At 46.0% G+C, this 12,121-nt stretch overlaps 1 protein-coding gene across 6 annotated transcripts in view; it reads left to right on the top strand.

Annotated features, from left to right (window-relative positions):
• gse1b (Gse1 coiled-coil protein b) overlaps positions 1–12,121 on the top strand; it is a 183,046-nt gene that overhangs the window by 149,302 nt on the left and 21,623 nt on the right. For 4 of the 6 annotated variants that reach the window (XM_034074711.1, XM_034074704.1, XM_034074720.1 and 1 more), the window contains one exon: positions 9,360–9,557. In XM_034074711.1, coding sequence (XP_033930602.1) covers positions 9,360–9,557 — 198 coding nt within the window. The other 2 variants (XM_034074729.2, XM_034074748.2) reach the window with 2 other exon arrangements.

The following is a 12,121-nucleotide window of genomic DNA, read 5'->3' as shown; positions in this document are numbered from 1 at the left end:
TGTGTGTGTGTGTGTGTGTGTGTGTGTGTGTGTGTGTGTGTGTGTGTGTGTGTGTGTGTGTGTGTGTGTGTGTGTGTGTGTGTGTGTGTGTGTGTCCTAGCATTACTATATTTGTGGGGACCTAAATCTGTCTACACAGTCATGTGTAGGGACTCGCCTCCCTTATGGGGACAAAATGGAGGTCCCCATGAGGGGAATCATTCATTTTAGGGTGAAGACTTGGTTAGGGTTACGGTACGTCCACACAGTAGCTTTTCAAAAATCTTGGAGCTGGGCGTGTCTGAAAGCTTGGGGATTTTTTGCGAGCAACGCGATCAACAACCAATCACATGAATCTCCCGCCCCCGACATACAAAGCAAAAAACCCCGGGGATTGTATGCGAGCAATATATATATATATATATATATATATATATATATATATATATATATATATTAGTGCTGTCAAAATGATCGCGTTAACGGCGGTAATTAATTTTTTGAATTAATTGCGTTAAAATATTTAACGCATTTAACGCATGTGCAGAATGGCCCGCCCCATACGTGCCACCAGTGGCAGCGCCAGGGTATGGCTGGGGTAGGCTACACCCATACCAAGAAATGGCTTAGCCCCACCATGAAAAATGATGTTAAAGTAAGCAAAAATAAAGTCTGCCAACTCGCGCGGAGTAAATTGCACAGACAGCAGTTTGTAAGATTGATTTCAGTAGCCACGGTTTTGAAAACTTTTGTCACGTAGTGATCGTCTTCTCAATAGAACATCTTTGATAACGGCGTGGTGTTGTTGCAGGAAGTCCCGACTGAGAATACTTTTTCTGTAGTACATATAATAGTAATAATATGGCTCTGGTACAGGGGTGCACATAACTGGTACGCAGGTTATGTGCGTAATGTGAAATGCGCACCGTCACTTGTGTCACAAAGCACATTTGCGTACCGACGTACTTGTGAAGCTTTTCCAGAAGGCGGTTAGATCACCGGACGACAGAGTCGGTCTCCGTGTGCACAGACAGGGCTGCTGTTAACGTCGGTCTGTACAACGGAACTGTGCCAAAACTACGCCAACCGGCTGCGGAGGGAGACCCCCCCCTTCACTGGAGAACTGCGCTAAAACAGCTGATCACAACGTTCACACTCTGTGGTCCCGAAGTACTCCACTAGCCCCCCCCTGTCGACTTTCCTGAAGTACTCCCCCGTTGATAGAAATCAACACGTAATGAATTAAGACCCCACGGTTTGATGATTGATAGGTGTGTGGGTTGTCTTTCATTTTGACATGCAGAAAAATGTTATAATAAACATAGATACTGTATGTTAAATGGATATATCCGCCTTCTTTCATTTATCTTTCCATTCCCACAACAATATACATAAATAAATGACATATTTTGGACATAGTTCGAATGGTGATTACTCATGATTAATTAATTTTTAAACTGTGATTAATCTGATTAAAAATGTTAATCGTTTGACAGCCCTAATATATATATATATATATATATATAAACTCCCCAAACGGGCGAAAACCTACCAGTTTCACCCACTGTCTCTGCCACCTCCCTCCATGCCTGGTTCCTCCGGTTTGTATCCCGTTAATAGTTCTGGTCGTAAAGAACCGGGTCATTTGCTACCGTAATTTCTCGTTTGGAATATGAGGAAATGAACTGCGGTCTGGTTCTCCCTGCTTACACGCGGTTTGATTGGCTAGCGCTTCTACTGTCAGATTTTCATAAACGTGTTTGATTGGCTGACGCTTCTAGCTCAGCTTCAAAAGTTGAACATTGCTCAACTTTTGAATCCTGGAAATCCTGGAAATCTTCGCTTCACTCCCCCACAATGCAGTTCGGCGAAAAGCGAGGCAAAGTGACGTCATCCCCATTCCAAGTCAATGGGCAGAGAAGCGGTGGAAGATTTGTCTAAAACTGCTGTGTGGACGTACCGTTACGGCCCCTACACGCGGCGGCGTGCGTTGCCGCTTCAACGCTTCTGCCCATTCACTTTGAATGGGGAGACGTCACGTTTCGCCAAACTGCATTGTAGGAGCAAAGCGTAGCTTCTCTCGAGGTGCTCGCTGCAAAAGTAGAGCAATGTTCTACTTTTGCCGCCTCGACGGAGGCGTCAGCCAATCAAATCCCGCGTATGCAAATCTGACAGTACAGGCGCTAGCCAATCAAACCGTGTGTATGTTGGGAGAGCCAGACCGCAGTTATTTCCCATATGTCAAAAAATGGAGGAGAAAATGATCGTGGCGGTAGGGAATCACCCTGTACTATATGACCAGTCACTCTTTACATACAGGGATACAAACCGGAGGAGCCAGGCATGGGGGGAGGTGGCAGAAACAGTGGGTGAAACTGGTAGGTTTTCGCCTGTTTGGGGAGTTTATATCCAGTGTACTTCGTTTGAATGGACAGCTAGCAAGCATAGACAGTATATTTAGCCAGCATGGATGTAGCATGAATGCTTTGCTTTGTATGTCCGGGGCGGGACATTCATGTGATTGGTTGTACGCCGCCGTGTGTAGGCTCCGTTACGGTCAGATTTGCATACGCGGGATTTGATTGGCTGACGCCTTCGTCGAGGCGGCAAAAGTAGAACATTGCTCTACTTTTGCAGTGAGCACCGCGGGAGAAGCTACGCTTTGCTCCCACAATACAGTTTGGCGAAGCGTGACGTCACCCTATTCAAAGTGAATGGGCAGAAGCGTTGAAGCGGCAACGCACGCCGCCGTGTGTAGGGGCCGTTAGGGTAAGGGTTAGGGTTAGGCATGTGTTGGTTATGGTTAAGGTTAGGATAAGTCTCCAGGACATGCATGTAAGTCAATGTAATGTCCCCTGAAGTGATGTGTGTGTGCGTGTGCGTGTGCACGTGTGCGTGTCATATCTGCATTCCAACCAGCAAAAGGGTGGAACTGTGTGTTTGTTTGACTATGGGAGTTAGTGATCGGCTTTGCTCCCAGCGGGGTGTTAAAACTGTGTTTACTGTATGCCATTTAGCAGTCAATCTGCTGTGTGTGTGTTTGGGCGGGATCATGTTTGTGTGTGATGATTTGTTGGAATCTACATTCCTTTTCTTTCAGAGCTTTCTTTTCCCTTAGGGCATAGCGCCATTCAAAGGGTTAATTGCATCAGGAAGCTTGGTGTGTCACAGACGCCTTTTCACCCTTAGGTTTTAGGCTAAACATTTTTTTTATTTTTGCTACAGTGCCAAGAGATCTAATGAAATCACACCTTAAAGGTGACATGTCATGCTTTTCCGGTTATTGCCCGTCCCCTTGTGTGTTATGAAGGTTTTTATGCATTTAAACGGTCTGCAGAGTCAAAACCCTCAAAGTACACCCTGTAGGGCAGGGATCACCAACTACATTTGTCCAAGGGCCAAAATGTATCCAATAGACACAATCGCGGGCCAGTGATTTTTATATAGTCCACAATGCTAGTGGAGCACGCTCAGGTACTGCGGACCTTTAATGTATTATCTGAAACGATGTAATAACTTTTAAAACTTGTTCCAGTCACTTGCCCCATGCATTCAGCAGCAGCAGGCCATTCACTTTGATTTGATCGTTATGAAATGTCATCATTTCGACAATAAAGAAATGCTACATAAACGTTATCTTGCACATTTTATCCAACCATCTCCGTTTCTAACTTTCAATATATTTTAAAAGAGATCTCTCTCTCATCTGCGTGCGGGGGCGGGGCCTCACAGACACGCTGCATCTCTCTCTCGCTCAGACATGCTGCAGCGCTGTGCAGTGTGCGCACAGTTCTGCCGGTAATGAATATTACATTTTGTGAGGAAACCTTTCCACCAATAACTCCAATAAGTATTCCAAAATGTATTCACTTCAGGTTTATGAAAGTAACTGTAATCAGATTACTCGTTTTTGAAATGTAACGCCAGCTGAATACAGTTAGCCTACTTGATTTTTATATTCTGCGTAACGCCGTTATGTATTCCGTTACAACCAGTCTATGGTTACAACCCAACCCTGCTTCTAGGCTACTGTCCCGCAGCTCCTGCCTCTCTGTTGGAGTCCGTCGCAGCGGGGCTACTGCTGCGGAGTGCACAAAGCAGACTCTTCACAACGAAGTGTCACTTCTTCTTGAAGGCAGGGAAGGTTTCGCAGTACGCAGTCTACTGTCCCGCAGCTGTTGCCTCTCTGTTGGACTCCGGTACTGCACCTTACTCACGACGTTGTAAAAAAAACGCAGTAACCACTCAGCTAACGCCACAGTCACCCCCGTGCGGGCCGGATGAGAATGTCTGGCGGGCCGGATGTGGCCCGTGGGCCGCCAGTTGGTGGTCACTGATGTAGGGAGTAAAACTCTAAAACAGAAAATACCTCCCCAAAACGCCTCGTTGGAGATACGTCACTATCCATTTGATTCTTTCGGGTACATCATGATGTCATGTGGTCCCCGGAACGAAATGGACCAATCTGTGGAGCCGTTATGTTAGGTCCGCGGCGCCGTTACGTTAAGCCCCCGCTGATTGGTCCAAATTGACCAATCCACGGACTTCCTCACACACTCAGTGCATGCAGCTCTGCTGATCTCTCCTCCCTGGCTGCAGGCTGATAACAGACAGTTGGGATCGCGGCGAAATTCTCTCTGCAGATCCTCACAGCGTTTATCAACCTTTTTCTTACTCAATATCAAGCCACACTTATTGTTTTTACTTCGGCTGTGACTTTGTGTGTGCTCAGGGTGAGTTTGGCTGTGTTTCGCTGTGTATCGCTAAACAAGGAAATCACACCTCCACGGAGCTTAGCGCGATTCACAACGTCCCGACTGGTCCCGACCAATCGGAGCACACTGGGCTCACAGGGAGGGGGGGGGCAAGAGCTGCAACGAGCCGTTTAGTGGAGAGAGTGAATACACATACTTTACAGAGATGCTGTATGCGAAACCAATGTGAGTTTGGAAAATTGCACAGTATAAATCTATTCTAGTAGACCTCAACAATGGAATTATGATCAGTGGAAATGGCCATGACATGGGACCTTTAAGACCTTTGCATTAAGGTGCTCAACATTATAAGTGAATGTGCCCTTTGTACTCTCCTTATCCAGTGTTATCATTTAAAATCCATTTTCCTTTTGTGTATCACTGGATTAAAGGACTGACATGCAGTATGTTGTTTCATCTCCAGGACTCTCTGATTAACTGGGAGACAATGCCATCTGCTGGATGTTTGAAGAATGGAGAGTTCTGAGACTGCCTAAAATACTGAGCAAGTGTGTTGTAACTGAGTGATGTTAAGAGGTGGAGGCAGGCTCACTTATCTGGAAATTCATAAGACATTACTCATCCTGGGTAGCTTAGATCATGCAAATGATCATGACTTACTCTGAAAAGACAGACTTGACTTGCGTGGCTTGTGTTTTAGAAATTAAAGTGGAAACAGAGGGTAGAGACAGATCTCTCTTGTTAGACTATGCACACCCACATAACCTTAATACTATCATTGATTTTCACTTAATCCTGTCGTGCATGTTTTTATCTTCAGCACCTTGAAGTAGTGAGTGTTGTACCATGCTATGGCTAAGGTATCAGCTTTTAGCTGTCAGCATAGGATTTTGTCGATTTCTTGTGAAGCTGCTCTTCTCTTTTTTTTGTGGCATTATTGCCTTTGGGTTGAAAGGAAATCAGGGCAGAGAATTTCAGGATGACATGGCAATAATTAGCACCTGCTGCAACCCCAAAGATGTGATGCTGTGGTTGGCTCATACAAGCTTCTTCAAACAGACAACATGAACAGCACAGAGATATTGGCATGCTGATTCTTGTGATGCTAGACAGGAAAGGGGAAGAGAAGGACAGAGTCTGGCCGTCCTGTGTTTCCTCCGGGGACTCCTGAGGGAAGCTTTGTCGAGAGGTGGCCTTTGGCACAATGCTGGCCACCGTAGCTTTACCCTAAAGATTATCTCTCTCCCTGCCATCGCTCTCTCTCACTCGCTGTTCTGAGAAAAGAAGCGAGTGACGGAAGGAGGAAATGACTAAAGAAACGACTCATTCACACCCCTGCATTGACAGCAGGACGGACAGAGGGGAAGTCAAACCCCCGCTTTTACCCTTTTCTTGAGTCCTCCACCCCCAGCTATTAAGCATGAGTATCCGCCACCCTGATAAGAACTCCTCATCGTGTGTGTGTGTGTGTGTGTGTGTGTGTGTGTGTGTGTGTGTGTGTGTGTGTGTGTGTGTGTGTGTGTGTGTGTGTGTGTGTGTGTGTGTGTGTGTGTGTGTGTGTGTGTGTGTGTGTGTGTGTGTGTGTGTGTGTGTGTGTGTGTGTGTGTGTGTGTGTGTGTGTGTGTGTGTGTGTGTGTGTGTGTGTGTGTGTGTGTGTGTGTGTGTGTGTGTGTGTGTGTGTGTGTGCACTTTTAGTATTCTTTGTTTGTTTAGAATAGTTACGTTTAGTTAAAAAGATAAATTATTTCATTACTTTTTGAACAATTATACTTATAAAGCAAATTGAATTGGGGCATGCATTGTAACACAAAAGGCTTTCTCTCATGCTGTCTTGCTTGACACAAGCCAGAACATGCCCTTTTTCTTTCCCTTTTCTTTCTTCTCTCTTTCATTTTGTGTGTCATGTGTCTCCAGAAGGGCAGGGCGCCTCACATATTTAACCCCCCCCCGATCCCATCCGTCTATATACGTGCACACATAGACAGTGCCTGTCGCTCCCCAGCCATGGGGTCAGATGTGATGACCGGCTGAGCACTCTCCCCTCCTCCTCCTCTTCAGCTCCTCTTCTCCTCCTCTCCTTTCCCCCCCCCCCCTCGCCTTGGCAGGGCATGCATGCCTGTGTCTGTTATCTACAAATGGCTGAGGAATTATAGGTTGAGAGGGGAGGAGTGAGGGAGAGTGTGAGAAGGGAGGGAGGGAGGGAGGGAAAGAGGGTGGTGGGTGAGGTCATGTGACATCGCAGCAGCTGCTAGGCTAAGAATTTCTGTTTTCTCACTTAGAGAGAGAGAGCGAGAGCAAGGAGAGGAGAGGAGAGATAGGCAGTATGTGTGGTGTGTTGCTTTGTTAGATAAGCTCTAAACGGTCTTTGTGAGCGGCAGCGTGCGAGAGACAGGAAGGCAGGCTGGGAGAGAGGGTGGACGGGCGAGAGGAGACAGATAGACGGAGAGGAGGGGAGAGCGGAGCAGGAAGATGGTGTGTGTCCTGTCGGTGGCTGCCGGTGTGTGCTGGGCTGGGCTCAACGTGAAGATGCAGCCATGGGGGATCCAGGCGGCTCCACTCCTTTGTGCAGTAAGGAGCTTCAGCCACGCTTTTAATCTATTGGGGTGGGGGGGGTCATGAACTGCTGCCAGACCTCCGGATATGTGCCTGTGTGTATTTATCAAGCTGTCTCTTCTTTCACGGTGTTACTCGCTTGCATGTGTGTCCGTTTGTACTGTGGCTCTGTGTGTGGTTGTTACAGTATTTATATACAGTGTGCTCTGCCTCTATAGTATGTTAGTTTTGCAAAAAGTTCCGTTGTATTTCTTTGACTCCCTCCTCTGACTTTATTCTGGTCTAGAGAGGGAGGGAGTAGCAGCGCTCTAGGTTCTTGACAAAGTCACGTTACTGGACTGGGCAGTTGGTGTGTGTGTGTGTGTGTGTGTGTGTGTGTGTGTGTGTGTGTGTGTGTGTGTGTGTGTGTGTGTGTGTGTGTGTGTGTGTGTGTGTGTGTGTGTGTGTGTGTGTGTGTGTGTGTGTGTGTGTGTGTGTGTGTGTGTGTGTGTGTGTGTGTGTGTGTGTGTGTGTGTGTGTGTGTGTGTTTGTTTGTGTGTGTGTGTGTGTGTGTGTGTGTGTGTGTGTGTGTGTGTGTGTGTGTGTGTGTGTGTGTGTGTGTGTGTGTGTGTGTGTGTGTGTGTGTGTGTGTGTGTGTGTGTGTGTGTGTGTGTGTGTGCTGTTCAGACAGTAGTCATTCTTGATCCCATTATTAATTGTGCGCTGGGTTCATTCTGAGTGCACTGGGTAACTGGGAGGTTACAGGCAGGACAACTCAAGAGGTGTTGGGAATGTTATTCACCCTGTGTGTGTCCTCTCAAACAACACACACACACACACAAAGTAGGGAACATGATCTTTTTATAGCCCTCTCAGCCTCTGGGGTAAACCCAGATATAACTCCTACTTATCTAATTTTGCTATTGATATACTGTAAGGAAGCAGCTCTTATTACAGTGAGTATGTCTTAGTCCTAGAACTTGTAATGGTAGCTGGAGGTTTTCTTTGAATGTTGATGTTGTGGGTATGTGTGTGTGAGGACGTGTGTGGGTGTGTGTCTTTTGATGTAAGAGTTCCCCCTGGCACACTCAAACTATGCTAGTCTTAGTTTACACTCTCCTCTGAGCCACCTTTTAATGTGTGCATTTTGCCCCAGATGTAGGGCTATCACACACCGCTCTGGCATTTAGGGATTCCACTGACCGAGGGGCTGTCAACACGGTGTCACCTTTCAACACAAATGCACTCACATAAACACACACTCACATAAACACACACTCACACTTGAGGGAAGGAAAGGGACAGCCGTCTCAATTCTCCTGACCAAGACTAGAAAGCAACATTGCACTTAAAAATCACCCTTTTTTATTTCGCTGTTGAGTCATGGATTTACAATGTACTATTAACTTTCCTTTTTTGAGTCCCAGAACCATTAACTCAAGAAATCCCAAAACGCACTCAAATCCCATTGTTGACATTTAGAAATATCCCGCTGGCTGTTTTTAAAAACATCAGTCTATTTCTACTTAGTGTTGCACATGTTCTCTACCTTCCTAACAAGAGGAGGTTCCTAATATGACCTCCCTGGCAGCCTTAATTGGATTAAGTGCAAAATAATGGGACACTTTTTCTTAAGTGGCAGTTGGGTTAGGGAGTCAATGTGTTATTTTAAACATTTTAACATGGAGGAAACGGGATAGGTTTACGCTGATCCATTAAGATCTACATTACTATGATGTACTGCCACTAATAATTAAAGTCACCCTGCTATGTCGGAGCATGCTCAGTAGGGTTGTTTTGTAAACTCTGTGACCATAGACCTCTTGCAGACACACAGCCAGACTAAGGCTCTTTGAGCCCGGGAAAGGGCGACTTGCCCTCCTAACCTCTCCCCTCTGACCCTAAGCCGGACAAGCAAAGCCCCTCTGCCCCAGCTGTCGCAAACAGAAACCACACTCTCCTCACTGTCTCTGTGTCCAAGGAAGCTGCTCTGAGCCATGCATTTCTTTCATTTTGTTTGCAGTATATGCATTTATATGTAAGATTGGAGATAATTCTAACAAAGTGTTTTGCTGGTTCTGCGTGAATGCAGTATTGATAATAAATACTTAACAAATCTCCTCCCTTTTGTAGGCATGAGCCATGAGCCAAAGTCACCATCGTTAGGAATGATCTCCACGGCGACCCGTACCACGGCGACGGTCAGCCCCCTCACCCCGTCGCCTCTCAACGGCTCCATCGTAGCCAATGGAAGCCCCGCCGCCCAGTCTGCACACTCTGGATTTGCTGCAGCCCTACGTAAACTGGCCAAACAGGCTGAAGAACCCCGAGGTAAAACCCTACAGCCTTTGACACGGATTTGACCTCCATGACCCTGTCAAGTTTAAGTCTATTGGACAACAGCATTGTGGCTGTATTATTAATTTAACTAAAGAAGGTAACCTCTGTTGGGGCTTTTACTGTGCAAACTCTTTTGGTGATGGAATTGTTTTAAAGATTGATTGCAGCCGGTTTTACAATAAATTCACAGGTTATGGTCGGCAGTATAGTTTTATCTTTTCTCAACAAGTTTAAGCCTCAATGACTGAAAGATATTTTGTAAATTGTAATAATATCAAACCATGACCCTTGTATGTATTGTTACATCCAGCACCTTTTATTAGCAAACCGTATGGATCAGGTGTTGTGTACCTCATGTACAGTGAACGTGTGTGGTTGTTTATTTGTGTGGAAGAGGGTGGGTATTTAGGTGTGTGTGCGCACTGTGCCATGTCCAGTTAGTGCACAACTGCTAATAGCTATGGGATGATATCCACACAGGATTGAATTAGTTGTCGTCCCTGGAGGTAGTGGGACAAAGAGGAGTCCCTCTCGCTGACCCACTTAATGTGCTCTGTGTGAGTGCATGAACGTCAATACGTGTGTTAGAATCCCCCTTCATACATTTGTCCTTGTCGACACACACACACACACACACACACACACACACACACACACACACACACACACACACACACACACACACACACACACACACACACACACACACACACACACAACATGCCAAGAATTCCCAACTCGCAGAGCATTATCCTGTGTTTGTATTTATGTGAAGTATGCATCAGGTGGCTGACTTGCTGGTAATTAACTTATTCTGAATTACCCCTTAAGTCTGAAATGGGTGCTCAGAATTTGGTTTGTTGCTTTCTCCTCTCTTCTTTTATTACCTGTATATAAGGCAACACTGGCCTCTTATACACATGCACATTCAAATATAATTGATTAACCCAAGTGCCTAGAGTTTTAATAACTCGTAAAAACAAAGCCACATAGTTGAATCTACACAGGAGAGCCTCAGTAGGAAGTGTATTAAGGGTGTGTGTGCATATATATGTGTGGCCCTGTGCCCTGGACCCGGAGACGCCCTGCTACCCCAGCTGTCCACCTTTGCTCTGGCTCTTAAATCAGATGGTCCCCTCCTTTCTGGCTGTCCCTGGACACTTTGCTCCCCAGCCCACTGCAGCCTGGGACCCAGAACCCTGGAAATGATTTATTACCCAGAGAGAGGGAGAACTCGGCTCCTACCTCTCCTCACCTCCCTCTCAATCCGTCTCCCCTTCATCTCTCTTCACTCCTGCAACTCTTCATGCCAGCCCTATTACTTTCTCAGTCCGTCTCTGCCAAATAGAAAAATCCATTTCCATCCCTTTTTCATGTTATCATGAACTATCCTTTTCTTAATGGAATTTGTCCATCTTATCTTTGTTGCGTATTCCCCTTTGTGTCAGTTGCAGCTGGATAACACAGGGATTGCGTTTTCTTAGGTATGTTTTTTTTTTAAATATCTATGTTTTTCAGTTTCCACCATGGTGCGTTTAGTTCTATTTTTTAACTGAAGGCAAAGAATTCCTGTCTGTGACTTGGTCATACAAATAGACATAAGATTTACCACCTTTTTATTAAAAGCACAAAAAAAGCCCCTTTGTTGTTTTTGAGGCCTGATTACTCTGCTGGTGGAGGCAGTGATGTGTGGGTTAGTCAGATGTCAGGCATAAGGGGCAACTCTGCTGTGTGAGGAGCCCCTGCTACAGGGAGGGCAGAGGCATGCAGCCCCTGGAGCTCATGTCACTTCTCTGTCTGACAAGCCTGTATTTATAGGCAACACACACACACACACACACACACACACACACACACACACACACACACACACACACACACACACACACACACATGCAAACAGTTGTCTTTGCAACTGTGTAAGCCTTATGATTTCATAGCATGCTGCAGCATGCTGTCCTTTCATTAGCTGCTTTGACTCAACCTCTCTTTCTCTCTGTCACCCCCTGGTTTATGCTTCTACATGAGTAGTGCCGTATATATGAGGTGCTATGACTCAGTGTCATCAGGCCTGGAGGAATTAGTTTGAGTCCTAGTATCACTGCCACCGGCGGCTGAACTGATTTAAGACCATGAGGACGGCTGCTGTTTATACACACCCTTAAGCATACACACACATACATTGTCACTTGTCTGCGGCGAGTATAATGAATAGCTCTGAGTGCTGTGATGAAGAGGGGAGGTGATGGATAATGAGTGTCAGAGCAGCGTAAAGAATGTACACTTGCATCAACACACAATTGCACTCACATGTGTGCGCAAACACACAACACAGATAACACACCGCCTCCAAAAGGCAGGCCTGCTGATATCTGATTAATTAGACAGACATGGGTTCAATCTCTCAGTTGTGTCTTCTTAGACACAACACGAGAATGTCATGACTGTGTTCATACCAAGTGTAGTGCGCTGCCTGGAGAGAGCATGAACAGACGGAGAATAAAGGTGTACAAGATAGATGGACTGACTTGGCTGCAAAAAAGAGGAACTGAAAA

The sequence above is a fragment of the Pseudochaenichthys georgianus genome, chromosome 3 (genome assembly GCF_902827115.2).
Source record: "Pseudochaenichthys georgianus chromosome 3, fPseGeo1.2, whole genome shotgun sequence".
NCBI classification, from domain to species: Eukaryota; Metazoa; Chordata; class Actinopteri; order Perciformes; family Channichthyidae; genus Pseudochaenichthys; species Pseudochaenichthys georgianus.
This window is presented reverse-complemented; position numbering and strand designations above follow the sequence as displayed.